Below are 16,523 nucleotides of genomic sequence, written 5' to 3'. Positions count from 1 at the left end.
CAATAGAATCTAAAAATGATAATGAAAAAGTTATGGTCCATAGTTCAGACTGATATGTCCCAGTGAATGTTTCCACAGTAAGTTGGTAATGAGACACTCCCATGAAAACCTGTTATGAGAGCCAAGTTTAGTGGTTGGACCAAAAAAGCATAAATCAGCATTACTGACAAATAATTTCAGATGCATTTTTAATAAAATATTTTTCAGAGCTTCTGGTTCTACTCTTCAATTATAAGGTAATGATGATTTGTAACTGTTCAAGGTATTTACTGTAGGTGTATTGTTTCCTCAGCTGGTCCAGGACTGAGCATATCTTTTATGACTTCTGTAGCTCTAAGAGTAGTATAGTGTTATATAACAGGAAGTTCCCAAATGTGTTTTGAATGATTTCATAATACATGCCTATAATGTAGCAGTGTAATACTGATTAAGAGCTCAGGCTCCAAAGGCACACAGACCTGAGCTTGAATCCCACCTCTACCACTTACTAGTTGTGGCACTACAGGTAAACTACTTAATGGCTCTGAGCCTGACACAATAATAATATATACCTCAAAGGATTATTCATATGATTAAGATAATACGAGCAAAGTGCAGTATCTGTTGCAAAGTAGATTCTAAATAAATGAAAACTATTATTATAGTCAGAAACGATATTATTTCTTAAATTTTAAGTTACCCAAAATATTTCATAAAATGTTTTGCCATTTCTTATGTCACTATTATACTATAGAAATAATCAACAGAGCCTAATTACAATGAAAAATTTATAATTTACAAAGCAAATTTTATAATTTTTCAATTTTCATTAGATGTAAATTTTGTCAACAGTATCTTCACAGTAAGAATGATATCAAATTAGTGATTAACCTATACAGTCTTAGCATATAAGTGTTCTAAGTGAGGCTTCCAATTTACCGAGGTAAATTTCTGGAAACTCCTTATTGAATGTTTCAATGAATTATAAGCTTTCTATGTTGTTATTTACTCCTTAACAAGTACTTGGTGGTGCTTAAAATGATGCTATAAAGATGAAATAAAATTTAACCTGATCTAGAAGTTTTAGTTATTTCCATGATAAATTCAAACTATTGAATTCTAGAAACGTTCTCTGTAGTAGGTTATTTTCCCATGGACCTTTCTGAAACTTCAGGACAGTCATTATAGACTCAATAATTCATTTCCCTTCTGTGATGTTCATTTCATAAAATTTTAACTACAAAAGGCAGGAAGTGAGCTGAAATGAGCACCAGGGCAAATGGTAGGAGGCTAATATTCAGCTAGTAATAAACTTTCAACTAGTTATATGATCAACAGCAAATCATTTTACTTTTCTGACACTGTATATTGGTTAATTTTTCAAACTTCACATTTTTAAGAACTCAAAGATGCTTTAATTTTCTTAAAAATCATCTCAGAAAGGTTGTGCTATATTTCACCTTTAATTTTATTTTATTCATTCACTTAGTCATTTATCATATATAAACCAAACACTGACTTTATGCCACGCACTATGGTAGAAGCCAGGAATACAAAATTGAGTAAAATATACCCTTTCTCAACAAGCTCACAACTGAAATAATAAGTCAGATTGAAACCTTCCTAACATAGGTTACCTAATATAGCATTTAGGTATTTTAAAAAACTCATAACAAGCAGGTGGGACTACTTAGCCATTACCATTTAAAATTTACTGAATTCTGTTTGAACACATATGGTAGAATGGAAAGATAATATCAACTTGATAGTTTTTATGTTTTAGTAAAGGATTCTACTTGTGCTTTAACTGATTATTCCTACCACAGTCAGCACCACAGTGACACTAATATATCATAAAAGGATTAATGAAATTTTTGGTAAAATATTCACCTCGTTGTGAGGATGGAAACATTAAATACAGTAGAAATTTGTTGTACTATGTAAACTAACAAATGGATCTCCTCATTATGCTTTCATTTCATGATAACTGAAACTATGGTTTGATGATAAACACAGGAATCCTTTATACAAAGCAAAATTAACTAAAAACTAGCTGCACATATGGAAAATATGCTAGCTAAGTGAAATTCACAAGAGTTTTTAAAATAAAATGTAAACCCCATATGCAACTTCAAAATATAAAAGTAAATGTAATAAAATTACAGATGAGAGCATCATAACATCTAACTTTCGAAAAATAAAAGTAACCAATGCATTTTGGCATTTCAATGGCTTCTTCCTTAGAAAGAAAAATGATGCTATAAGTAATCAAATTTGACACAATGTTAATAATAATCAATTTATTAATTTACAAAGGATGTTACTAAACATTTAAATCAAATATAAACATATGCCTCGATATTCCCTACTTCTAAATCTAAAAACAGTTTAAAAGATCAGCTGAAGAGCCAACATCTGAAATGACTACTTAAAAAGCTCACAGACACAGGAGTCTCTTAAAAACAAACAACAACAGCAACAAAACAGGCATTCAGTTGATGCCTACTAAATACTTAATTTCATATTCCCTTAATTTATATTTCCATTAGGCAGACAGATGCAAAGATCTAGCTCCAAACCACTTTCTCCCCAATACTGTAATACAGGATTGGAAATGTATTAAAGTTTGCATCACACTAATTTGTACTTTTTTAAGACTACCTAAAAACTAATAAACCAACCAGTTCACTTCATGTTGTCACCAAACAGCACAGTTGCTTTCAAGGCATGGTCACTATGCCTACAGTAAATTTATTTCTCTGGGTTTTTTTTTTTTTGAGACAGAGTCTTGCTTTGCTACCCAGGCTGGAGTGCAGTGGCACAATCTCAGCTCACTGTAACCTCCGCCTCCTGGGTTCAAGCAATTCTCCTGTCTCAGCCTCCCAAGTAGCTGGGACTACAGGTGGCCCCCCGCCCCACTATGCCCGGCTAATTTTTGTATTTTTAGTAGAGACGGGGTTTCACCGTATTGGTCAGGCTGGTCTCGAACTCCTGACCTCAGGTGATCCATCCACCTCAGCCTCCCAAAGTGCTGGGATTACTGGCATAAGCCATTGCGCCCGGCCTATTTTTCTGGTCTTAATGAACTATAAGCTAAATTGAAGATGAGATCTATCCAATATTTCTGTTCTAACTCCTCAAAGCACCTCCTACATTGCTATGAACTTCATGTGAACATCAAAAAACAATTAGTTAAGATTAACTGTGTTCAAATCCTGGCTCTGCCACTTGCTAGCTGTGTGGTCTCAGGAAAATTACTTAACATCTCTAGGCTTTAATTGCCTCATGTGTTACACAGGTGCCAAGTGTTAAAATAGACTCTGCCTTATAAAACTGTTGTTAAGATCCATGGTAGACTGGATAAATAAAATGTGGTACATATACACCATGGAATACTATGCAGCCATAAAAAAGAATGAAACCATCTCCTTTGCAGGAACACAGATGGAGCTGAAGGCCATTAGCCTTAGCTAACTAACCCAAGAATAGAAATCCAAATACTGCATGTTCTCATTTGTAAGTGGGAACTAAATGATGAGAACACATGGACACACAGAGGGGAACAACAGGCACTGGGGTCTACCAGAGGGTAAAGGATGGGAGGAGGGAGAGGATTAAGAAAAATAACTAATGGGTACTAGGTTTAATCCTGGGTGATGAAATAATCTGTACAACAAATCCCCTTGACACATGTTTATCTATGTAACAAACCTGCACGTGTACCCCTGAACTTAAAAGTTGAAAAATAAACTATATCCACACTAGTACACAAATGAAGGCATGCTCTGACATACATCCTGCTGCATTTAATGCATAAGAAGGAACCACTGGTCCTTGTCACTCACTTCTGTAAACAGCAAGTGCACTAAGGCCATGGGAGTCACCCACTTTCAGGTCAAGGTCTATCCTTTTCCCTTTGGTAAACACCAGGCCAGAGATGAATCAGCCCCAAAGGCTCTCATCCAAATATGAGAATGCTGACTCCTTCTCATTAAAAAGAAAAAAAAAACTAAGAGATTATTTTATTTTCAGTAATCCTTTTATTCTTGGGAAACCCCAGTTTAAACGTGATCTAATTTTTTATTTTATTTAATAATAGTTTATTTAGCATATTACACCTATGATCATAAGTAAGATAAGCTCATAATTTTCATTTCTAATATTTTCTTTATCTGAGTTAGGTAGCAAAGTTATACTAGTTTCATAAAAAACAGGAGGTGTCCCTCTCTTTGATTCTCCACGAAAAACTGAAGTAAAAATAACATTATGTTTATTGTGCAGCCATAAAAAAGAATAAGTTCATGTTCTTTGCAGGGACATGGATGAAGCTGGAAGCCATCATCCTCAGCAAACTAACACAGGAACAGAAAACCAAACACTGCATGTTCTCACTCATAAGTGGGAGTTGAATAATGAGAACACATGGACATGGGGGGAACATCACACACTGGGGCCTGTCGGGGGTTAGGGGGAAAGGAAAGGGAGAGCATTAGGACTACTATCTAATGCATGCAGGGCTTAAAACCTAGCTGATGGGTTGATAAGTGCAGAAAACCACCAGGGCACATGTACACCTATGTAACTAACTTGCACATTCAGCACATGTATCCCAGAACTTAAAGTAAAATAAAAGTAATAAGAAAAGAAATTATGTTTATTGACTCTTTCATTTAAATTACCTCTGAATAGGCATTTGTGTGAGTAAATTTCTAATCTTGATTAAATTTATATAATGATTAAAAAAAAACAACTGTTGTTAGGATTAAATGATAATCCATTTAAAGCACCTAGCATAAGTACACAACAACACTTAATAAATGTTTGCTCTTGCCTCCTCAAGGAATGCAGCCCTGCGATATCTTGATTTTAAGTCCATGGGACCTGTGTTGTTGGACTTCTGACCTCCAGAACTGTAAGATAATTTTAGCCACTAAAAAAAAGAGTTAACTCCTATTATTATTGGACACAGCAGGTTTTCTTTTTAGTGGATATCCAAAAATTCACTACCTGAAAACCATTTTTCTTACTTTAGCTGGGAGGAGAGAGGAAGAATGCAGTACGCAACTTTCCAAGACAGGAGGCAAGATGGGCAGTAATCTAAATTTGAAAAGGGGAATGTCCTTGTAGGTTGGGAGTCTTCTGGTCAGGGTAAGTAGAGTACTTGGTACTCTATTTGGTACCTATTAGGCAGTGACCTTAGCAGTCACAGAATAAGAAACTTGTACTTGGAAAATCTACTTTCATATACTTCATATTTTCCCATTCTACAGATTTTTAACAAAGTTCATTTTGTAAAATCCATTTTTGTCTAACTTGGACTGAGAAAAATCGAGACGGGATTTTGTTTTTGTTATAAACAAGGCAAAGACTTAGAAAAGTGAGCCTTTAGGACTAAAACACAGTGACCTCAGTGTGACTTTAAACACAACCTTTGAAGTTGAGGAAAAGAAGTAAATAATGATGTGAAATTTTTGGTATGTGAAACCTGACTAGAATTTCAAAGAAAACTTTAGGATATACTAAAAATCACAAAATGGGGCTTTTACTCCAAGAATGTTTTCACTAAAAGACAAGCAATTACAAAAAATAATCAAAACAGGTCCAAGGCACACTAGCTCAGGCCTATAATCCCAATACTTTGGGAGGCCTAGGCAAGAGATCACTTGAGCCCAGGAGTTTGAGACCAGGCTGAGCAACATAGCAAGACCCCATCTCCACAAAAAAAAATTTAAATTAGCCAGGCATGGTGGTGCATGCCTGTGGTCCTAGCTACTTGGGAGGATAGCCTGAGCCTAGGCGTTTGAGGCTACAGTGAGCTATGATTGTGCCACTGTACTCCAGCCTGGGCAACAGAGGAAGATTCCTAAAAAATAAAAATAAAGCCAGGAGTAGTGGTTCACGCCTGTAATCCCAGCACTTTGGGAGGCCGAGGCAGGTGGATCACAGGGTCAGGAGATCAAGACCATCCTGGCTAACATGGTGAAAGCCCGTCTCTACTAAAAATATAAAAAAAAGTAGCCAGGCATGGTGGTGGGTGCCTGTAGTCCCAGCTACTTGGGAAGCTGAGGTAAGAGAATGGCATGAACCCAGGAGGCAGAGCTTGCAGTGAGATGAGATCGCGCCACTGCACTCCAGCCTGGGTGACTAAGCAAGACTCTCAAAAATAAATAAATAAATAAATAAATAAATAAATAAAATCAAAGCAGGTAAAAGTCAATTATTTGGAAGATGAAAAACAAAATCCATCACAAATGGCTTAATTTTGAAAGAAAGAATATCAAAAAGAAAAAAACTGACCAGAAAAAAATTAAGAACTATCACAAAAAGTCTGGAATCTGTCTTTTAAAACTTATATAAGAAGCCCAAATAAGAGAATGAGGCAATGAGAGACTCGAAATAGAATCCAGGCTTTCTGCCCTTTATACCAGGTGTCCTCTCAAATACGTACTAAGAAACTATAATATCAGACACATACAGACACACACACACACACACACGCGCGCGCGCACACACACACACACACACAGAGGAAAACTAACTTGCCAAGTCAATAAGATTTTTCACAAAAATCCGGCTGGGCCCAGTGGCTCACGTACTTTGGGAGGCCAAGCAGGGAGGATTGCTTGAGCCCAGTAGTTCAAGACCATCCTGAGCAACATAGTGAGATGTTGTCCTCTACAAAAAACAGAAAAATTAGTTGGATATGGTGGCATATGCCTGTAGTCCCAGCTACTCAGGAGGCTGAGGTGAGAGGATTGATTGGGCCTGGGAGATGGAGACTGCAGTGAGAAGTGAGCCATGATCATGCCACTGTACTACAGCCTGGGTGACAGAGCAAGACCTTGTCCCCCGCTCCCCCTACAAAAAAAAAGTGAAAGGGTGAACAGATTATTTCATGAAATATAAGTCAGGTACAAATTCTGATACAAATGAAAAGAAAGGATTTGAGAAGTAGATTCAAAGTGATTTATTTCTTTTTGTGAAAAGAAGAAAAGGCATTTGAAAATCACAAGGACCACTAAGAAAATATAGTACAAAGTTTACTCAAAGATGAAAAGGAGAGGGAAGTAGCTAGGGTATTTCCTAAGAAGGTTGAAAGCATTAAGGTTATAGGTATTAGGGACTGGATAAATAGACGGCATTGCCTTGCTTCCCTTAGCATCTCTTTTCCTTTTTCTTCTTTCTCTGGCTCTTCAATGTTTCCGCATTCCCCATTTTTGTCTCCATAACTTCCTTCTTGATTTCTCCTTCCCAAGATATTTATTCATTCCAGATCAACTCTTAGACGACTATGATACTGAAGAGAAGGACAGGAAGTCTACTCTAATGGACTGCTTTTCTAAGTTAGCTGTTTAGAATGCAAGACCCATGTAACCATAGAAATGACGTAGCTACAGAATTGTACATTTATAACATGCATTTCCCAGCTCAGACCCAAAACCTCTTACTTGCAACTACTAAACCCAAACAGTGCTAAAACTGGAAACTTCTAAGTTTGCAGTAACCTCATTTGACATCAAATGTGATCATGTGATTACATTGACATGAGGTTACTAATAGTCTCAGTGTGAATATTCATAAAATTTCCAGCAAAAATATAAATGTGACTAAAGGTGATGGCCATATTTTATTAGGTAGATTACATAACATATTGCAAATATACCCAAATACCTTTCTAAAGTCTAAAAAATCTGAATCTCAAACATATTTAGCCCAAGTGTTTCAGGATAAGGTATTATGGCTCTGAACTATATTTTTATTTTCAGGTGCAGTATTTTACCTACCTAGTGGACTATAATATGGGCACACTCAGGAATCTAACCACTGTTCCAGCACCGGCCTTAGTGATGTTCAAAATGCACATTCACCTAAACTAAATCCCATCTCAGTAATTTATCACTGTAGTAAGCAGTCATATGCAAGACATTCCTACATCAGCTACTTTCATCTTGGGACCGTCTGAAGATTTATTAATTAATATATTTACTTAATTTTATCTTTTTTTTCCATGTCAGTAGTTCTCAACCTGAGCAATTTTGCTCTCCAGAGGACATCTGGCAACCTCCAGAAGCATTTTTGGTTGTCACAACTGGGGTTGGGGGTGTTAGTGCTATGTAGTAGTAACGGCTAGGGATACTGTTAAACACCCTACAGTACACAAAACAGAATAAAGAAGTATCCAGTCCAAAATGTCAATAGCACCAACAGTGAGAAAGCTTCCTTTATATTGATCCCACCATCCTTACTGACAAAATGAAATAGGTCCACAGAATTTAGAGTTTTTCAGTTTGGATGGCTCAAATGACTTTTCCCCACTGTAGCTCTGTGATCCTCCCAACAAAACAAAACAATTTCCTCCTGTACCACTTTTTAAAATTATTTCTAATCATCAGATTCTTGACTTGGTAGGAAAGAAAACAATGAACATATGTTCTAAAGCTTACTATTACAGTGCAGTAACAGTAAAAGACATAAGTTTCATAAATAATTGTACTTATTATCTTTTGTACATCAATATTTTAAATGAGATTTCATTTCTATCAAAAAATAAAAATATTTTTCTCAAGAAATCAACTTCAACTTTTAAACTATTTTTTTCTTACATCTTAAAATTTACCTTTGAAAGAGTTCAGAGTATGCCACCCAAATATATGTCACTCTCCCATAAAGATTATTTTGAGCTGAAGGCAATTGAGAAGAAGCAGACCTAAAAGAACTCTGCCCTCCCCTGCTTTACCAGAAAGGGCAGGACTATTCTTAATAAGAGAAACCACTCTAGACTCTTAACCCAGAGACAGCACCAGAGGAACCTACATAACCAACCTTGCTAAAACAACACATACCTTCCATTAGTTTCCCCATATATACCTTCCCACAATTTACTGCACCTACAAGTTCAAAGTCCTTTTCCTTTGTCTTGTCATTTTTTAAATAAATTCATTGTTCTTTATTAAGATGTCACATCTTAATAAAGATGTGTTACTATCGAGTTTTAGTAACACATGTTAGTTTGAGTTACTATCGAGTTTTCCCCTATGTATGCATGATGCATATCTTAATGAGCTTATGTTTTTCTCTTGTTAATATGTTTTTTATCAGTCTAATTTGCAGGGTCCCAGCCAAGGAACCTAAGCTGGGTAGAGGAAAAAGCATTTTCCTAGGGAAAAAGAAAACAAAACAAAAAAGGCAGGGAGAGGTAGACAGAAGGAAGAGGAAAGAGGTGAATTTGGTACAGACCTGAATCATTTTATCTACACAGGATACAATTAAGAATGTGAAGTTAAAACAGTAATAACTACTTAAACGTACTCAGAAACATTCTCCCTTTTTTGAGCAAATAATCTTTTTTTAAAAACAATAAGAAAAGCTACCAGCTTACCCTTTACTTTTAGAGACCAAACCAAGAGACTGACTGAGTCGATGAATAAAGGCTCTTTCAGTACTGGTCAAAGAAGAAGGAAATTCCATCTCTACATGAGAAAAAAATAAAAGCAGTACAATTTGTAGATAGGCAATTTTCTCTCAAGTAATACACACAGACATAAAATATGAAAAACATAGACAATCAAATTTATTATACTTTATGTGAGGTTAACTTACTTTATATTTCATATTCTAAGTTAATAAAATTAATATATTTTATTAATAACTACTGAACGTCTACCAGAATTCTGATATTGATAAAAAGACATCTATGTATTAAACCTAAATGTGATAAAGGCCTCTGATGTTCACCAATAAACGACTCCTCTTACTTGTGCTGGAATTTTGAGTTGGTATAATGACTGAACATATTTAACTTGGTCCCTACTTGTTTAGTTAACAAAATAAATGATGAGATATGCTCAAACATTATGAATTCTCAACATGAAACTCCATTGTCTTTGCTTTCGAAACTGTATAGAATTCATATTCACTATTTCAGAGGGATTTGTTATATACTGCTGAGGCTTTCTCTTTTTTTAATGTGAATTCAGAATCTCTCTGTCCAGAACATTCCCCATTTTTTACTATAAAGAGTCCAGAGTAAGAGGTCCCCTAATTAAGCCCGCAGGTCCGAATGAGCCCTCAACATACTGTACAGGTCACCACAGGTCAGTTGCTGGTTCTGCACTATATGATCCAAGACAAGTGGCTTTCTAACCTCAGGAGGTGTGGAAGAGGCTTCGTGTGCCAAACAAGTTTAAGTGGGTAGCGTGATTGCTTCAGGGTTCAAACGTATTACCGGTGCACTTACTTATATGTTTGATTTCTTTCTGCTCTTCTACATCTGTAGCTTAAACGTGCCACAATTAAGGTGACACTCTCTTAAAAAATTTTTTTAAGGGTTAGGGCTAACCAATATCTGAAACACCGTGGCTTAACCGCCCAAGGCTGTTGAAAGACGCGGGGGAAAAAAACACTTGCAGCTAGCGAGCAAAGTACCCATAACCCCACTAATGCGCAGAGCACCTCGCATTTTACCGCAGGGCTAACAGCCGCGTTCCAGACCCGGGTGCCGCCGCTGAGGCCCGACCCGGACGGTGGCCCGGGTCCTCCCTCCCTCTTCGGAGGCAACCCCATCACTCGGTGGGCCCAGGTTTGGGGGCGCTGGGGTGAGGGGGTGTCCTGACGGCCAGCAGGGTCCCTGTCGGGAACCTCACCTCTCTGGTCCCCGTATCGGAAGCGCTCCAGCGCGATACTGACTGCGATCTTCACCTCCTCATCAATGCGAATGTCCTTCAGCCCCTTGGCCCGCCCGCCGCCCCCAGGGCCACACGGCGAGGGGCCACCGCCTCCGCCACCGCCAGGAGCCGGCTGCCGCGGGGAGACGCTGCTCGGCCTGGACATTGCCCTGAAGAGATGGTCTCCCCGCACGGGAGCGGCCAGGCCTGCTGGGTGACAGCCAATGACAAAGACCGTGGGACTCCGGGGCCACTACCCGGCGGCTCCGCAGACGGCCTGCGTTGGGCTGAAGTCACCAGAAAGCCCTCAGTCACCACAACAGCAGAAGTGAAACCTGCGCCGTTGATATCACGGCGAGGCGGGGAGCGCGGGCGTAATGACGTCACCAGGGCCGACGCCCGTGACCTCAGCGCGGCCGCCGCTGCGCGCCTAAGGGAGGCTCTGCCGAGCTGTGGTGCGGACTTCTTCCCCCGCCGCCCGCCAAGGGTCGCTCCTCGTCTTCTTATTCACTCCCTTGCTATCTCGTTTAGTCCTTCATTAATTCCTGCAGTAAGCATATATGGGCTCCCACTGTGGACCTGGCACTATGCCACGCCTTCGATATACATTGGAGAAGGTTCCTACCTTCATGGAATTTATATTATAGTGGGAGGAGGGTTGCCAGATTTAGCAAATAAAAATACAGAATGCCTAATTAATTTGCATTTCAGATAAACGAATACTTTTTAGTATATATATTTCCCGTGCAATATTTGGAAAAATATCATTAAAAAATACATATACTAAAAAATGAGCGACTGTTAGGTATCTTGCATTCTTCCCTTTTCTGAATGGGAGATTTTAATGCAAGTATGCCACCCTTGCTCTATCACGCTACACAGGGTAGCTGAGTGGGGACAGGTACGTAGTACATATTTACATAGTTCATGAGTTACCTGGCAATAAGGATACACATCTGAATCTAATAAAGAGGACTGTGTACCAACAACAGATCCTGGATGCAGTGACTAGATAGAATTCCAGGTGTCTGGGGAGGATATACGTGTATTCTGTGTGTGGTAAAAAGGGGGCGGAATATTTGGTGACAAGAAGTATGAACTGTGACAAAGAATACTAATACTCATCAAAAAATGTTTCTCCTTTTCTTCCTAGGCGTGATATTTCCCAACTCCCCTGCAGTTAGCTGGGGGCCACATGGCTGAGTTCACATGGCCATTGGAATGTTGCTGGAACTGATGTACACCACTTCCAGGATTGGTCTGTAACACCTTCCTTGAAGTCTCCCTTCTCTGCCTTTCTTGGTCTTCTGGAAGTTCTTAGACAACGGTAGAACCACTAGATAGATAGCAGGTTCCCGATCCCCTGAATGAGTGTGATAGAGTGTCCTCACCAACCCACATTGGAATATGACATGGGTAAGAAATAATCCTTAGTTGTGGTAAACTGCTGAGATTTGGGGAGATTTTTTTTTGTAACAATATGGTAAATTGTTGAATTCATCAAAGGTATGGCCTTTGATGAATCACACATTCCCGTGTTCACACCCTTGTATTCTTCCTTCCCATATGGACTCTGTCCTTGGCAATGTAACTTGCTTTGGCCATTGGAACATCAGCAAATATGAGATAAGCAGGGCCTTGAAAGGTGTTTGTGCATTAAGGCTTACCCTGTTTTGAGGCTGAGAATTCTTCTTCCACAAAGTAAAGAAGCTTAGGCTAGGCCACTGACAACTATGGCCCAATCATCCACCAACACCAAGGGCGAGACAGGCAAAAAAGGCCATAATGGAAAGTCTAGTCTCAGAAAAGCTACTGGATGACTACAACTCTGTAAGCAACCCAAAGCAAGATTACAGAACCACCTAGCTAAACATAGTCCAAACTGTTGACCCACAGAACACATAAACAAATAAAATGAATGTTGCTTTAAGCCACTAAGTTTTAGGTTGGGTTTGTTACACAGCAGTAGATAACTGATACAAAGAGTTAGCTTATTCTGACTAATATATTTGGACAATGATAAGGCTGATCTTGGGCAGAAGTGACTGGGCTGAGAGAATTGGCTTTACCAGTTCCAGTTTGTACCCAGTTGCCTAAGAACTGGGGTCATCAACTTCTTGATATGCCTATAAATAACTTGTGGCATATGAGCATGCCACAGCACAGTGGTCTGGAAACTGCTCTCTTCACATCTATAAAATTGGCCTGGTAGAGTAATATAGTCTTAAAATATAACCAACATTATTTTATTATTGATGCTAGGGATATTACCTCCCACCCTTTGCCCCCTCATCACCTCTACTTTGCCAGCCCTCCATCCCTTTCTCTCTTGTTCAGCCACGTCATTTGGGATTTATTGTTTGGGGGAATATTGTCTTAAGTTGGTTTCAGTTTTTTAGAACTGGAAGAAGTCACATATTAATATACCAGTAAGTTGCCTAAAAGGATCCTGAGCCCTGCTTCTACTGGGGAGAACAAAACAAAAACCCTGAATGGTGTGGGAGATCCTGGAACAGTATGGCCTGTGCTGCTTTCCCAAGGGAAGCCCAGAGAGGCAGCCCAGGAAAGAAGGGTGGTGTGGTGTGCCTAGGCAGGTGAGGTTCAGTGTGGTATAGAGCAGCAGAGGATTCCTGGTGCCCAAGAGGTGTCCAGAATTGGCAGAGAGATATGCCAGACCTGAAGGAATCACACAGTTGAGAATAAGCAATAAATGACTTAACAGTGACCTATGTTGTTTGACCACCAAGGATCAGAAACTCTTTCCCACACTTACTAATGCCTTGCTACTCCATAAGTCCCCCAGAACTTAGAAGCAAGCCTAGAGAAGAGTGGCATCCCCTGAATTAACTGAGTTAATTACAGAAAAACTAAGTTATTTCATATCTAAATCTATGGAATAAAATTTGTACTTAATTGTAAAACTACGTCCAGTGTTATCATTTTATACACATATCATAATGTATATATCGAAAAAATGGTATTTTCCTATATCCCGTATATATATCTACCTATCTATGTAGTAATCAGCTTAAATGTATATTAATATGGTTAGCCACAAGGTGACACTAGAAAGCTATCTTTTGCTTATGGTTCTAGGTCTTGACTCTGATTTTCATAAACAGCTTCTATGAAGTATTGTAATAACAGTAGTAATCCCTTCCAGGGACAGTTTCATTTTAATAAGGGAGGTGGCGGCAATGAGGTTAATAGGAGGTGATGTTCATATTTTAAAATCATAAAAATAAGACTCTCTGGAAGAGGCTATCAACTAGTTTGTATTCTTTCTCTTCTTACCCACTCTCATGGGATAGGATATCCCAATCATTACCAAAAGTATCAGACACTAATTTATTCAACATCCATAAATAAAAAATGTAAATAGACATAGTCCGTTAGATCTTGGAGCTTAAAATTTAAATGACTATTTTTACAGAATGTGCCTTAAAAACATCTAGAACATCCTTAACCATCTCCCAAACACTAAAAGCTCAGTCCAAAATTGTGAACACAGTAGGTCAGCAAATACATTGTGTAACTCACTGAGCAATTGGTATCTCATGTTGGGGATGACTGAGAAGAGGAAAACTATCTCTTCCAGGAAGTCTTGCTTGTTTGTTTTATAAAGGAGATACAATTTTAAAGGATTGCGTAGGAAAATAGGAAGAAAAGGTTTGGAAAAGCTCACAGGCTTACAGGGAGGAACTTTCTTTTTTTCTTTTTTTTTTTTTTGAGATGAGTCTCCCTCTGTCGCCCAGGCTGGAATGCAGTGGCCCCATCTCGGCTCACTGCAAGCTCCGCCTCCCAGATTTATGCTATTCTCCCACCTCAGCCTCCGGAGTAGCTGGTACTACAGGCATGAGCCACCACGCCCAGCTAATTTTTTTATTTTATTTTTAGTAGAGACGGGGTTTCACCATGTTAGCCAAGATGGTCTCGATCTCCTGACCTCGTGATCCACCAGCCTCGGCCTCCCAATCTGCTGGGATTACAGGCGTGAGCCACCATGCCCAACCCATGGGAAAGAATTTTCTAAGCAAAGGAGCAGTATGTAAGAGAAAGTACTATGTCACAATCTTGAAAGCCCCTCATTGGGAGCATGGAAAGGCAGGTTGAAGAGACCAAAGAAGAAAGTAGTGACACTAAATGATCAATGTAGATCTAGTCTATGGTCGGATACCAGAGGAAATTTACCTACTGGGAAGACAGGAGGGATGTAAATTTGTCCGTTGGCATATGTCCTTATGGAATTTTAAGGAAACCATGCTCTTGGGATGCATCAAGAGTAGGATTTTAAGAATCAAGTGTGGACATGATGACACTTTAACTAATGTAACTGTGGTAGTAAAAAGAATCAGGTGAGAATGTATTAGAGGATGCTGCAGAGCTGGGAGAATAAAGACCCCTAAGTTTCTCCTTCAGGAGACTGTTAAGAAGAACTCAGAGACGAAGAGGGAGAGTATATTCATGGAGCTGTGTCCTGGAGCCCTCTGAAGAGAAGAGAATGTCAAAAACCCACTGAAAACAAAAAGGTTATTGCTAAATGTTTCTGTTTTATTATTCAGTTTTTAAAGCATAGGCAAAGTTTACCCATGCAGATAGCTGAAGAGGATTTGACTACATTTTTCCATTGCTTGACAGTGTATTTATATCCCACAAAATCAAGATTTTATTTTCCCCAGGGCACACTTAGTATTTGAAAAATATAGTACTTTACTTCTTACTGATATTTTCCTTCAAAATCTTCACAAGCAAAATCCTGGTAATTACTAAATTGGGGTGATGGTTATACCAGTCTTCTTTATATTATTCTTTTTATTTTGAGGCATGTTTGAAAATGTTGACAGTTTTTTTAAAAATCATTAAGAGTCTTTCTAGCCCCAAAATGTATCAAGTTAGTAAACCTACTTATGCATTTGAAATAGGTTAAGAAAGAAGTATTCTTTCAGGACATGTAACTACCTGGTTTGATTGGATCATCCAAAAGTAGTCAACTCCAGCAACAGCAACAAAGAAAAACTAGCCTGGCGTTTGGTCAGGGAGGAATACTATTTAGGAATACTCCCTTGGCAGATGTTTTAGGGACGTTTCTTTCATGTTTAATTTGGCAAATTGATTCACAACTAACACTGAAAAGGAAAGAGACCGCATGATTAAAAGAAGATTATTTTAGTCACCTTAGGCTGCCATGACAAAATACCATACACTGGGTGGCTTAAACAACATAAATTTATTTTCAGCAGTTCTGAGGGCTGAAAAGTCCAAGATCAAGGTCTGGGAAAGTTCAGTTTCTATAGAGAGCCCTTTTCCTGGCTTGCAGATGGCCACCCACTTGCTGTGTGCTTACAGGGCCTTTTCTTGGTGCTGGCACTCAGACAGCTTGCTCTCTCGTGTCTCCTTTAAAAGGGCACCAATCCTGTCTTGAGCGTCCCACACTCATAACCTTATCTAACACTAATTACCACCCCATCCTCAAGTACCTTCACATTGGAGGTTAGAGCTTTAATATATGAATTAGGGGGGTGGGGACACAAACATTCATAACGGAGATGTCAGGGACTTCAGAGTTATGTGCTAAGATGCATGTGGACACCACCTGACTCAAGTCTCTCCAATCTATTCCCCAAACTTGATCCCATCATCTTCCTTTTCCTGTAATGACTGGTCTATCACACAGGGTAATGGGGCCCCAAGAAGTGCACTGGAGTCACACTGATGCCTCCACACTCTTCTTCAGCCGCTTCCTCTCCTCTGGCCCATAAGACCTATCTAACAGACTGTTCTCACAAAGTTTTCAATCAATACTAAGGACTGAATAGTCTTCCAGGGACATTTCCACTTTAACAAGGGAGTCTTAAAGAGGAACCTCCAAAATGCAAAGAA

General features: G+C 38.9%; 1 protein-coding gene across 4 annotated transcripts in view; it reads right to left on the bottom strand.

Annotated features, from left to right (window-relative positions):
• Positions 1-11,011, bottom strand: part of YTHDC2 (YTH domain containing 2) — a 91,520-nt gene extending 80,509 nt beyond the window's left edge. For 3 of the 4 annotated variants that reach the window (XM_031666397.1, XM_031666399.1, XM_031666403.1), the window contains exons 1-2: positions 10,623-11,011; positions 9,359-9,449 (exon numbers count right to left, since the gene is read on the bottom strand). In XM_031666397.1, the coding sequence (XP_031522257.1) occupies positions 9,359-9,449; positions 10,623-10,809 (278 nt within the window). In that variant the 5' untranslated portion in view covers positions 10,810-11,011. The remainder of the gene's footprint in view (positions 1-9,358; positions 9,450-10,622) is intronic. The other variant, XM_031666398.1, reaches the window with a different exon arrangement.
• Positions 11,012-16,523: the final 5,512 nt, after the last annotated feature.

The sequence above is a fragment of the Papio anubis genome, chromosome 5 (genome assembly GCF_008728515.1).
Source record: "Papio anubis isolate 15944 chromosome 5, Panubis1.0, whole genome shotgun sequence".
In the NCBI taxonomy this organism is placed as follows: Eukaryota; Metazoa; Chordata; class Mammalia; order Primates; family Cercopithecidae; genus Papio; species Papio anubis.
The sequence above is the reverse complement of the archived record's forward strand: the minus strand, read 5'-3'. Positions and strand labels throughout refer to the sequence as shown.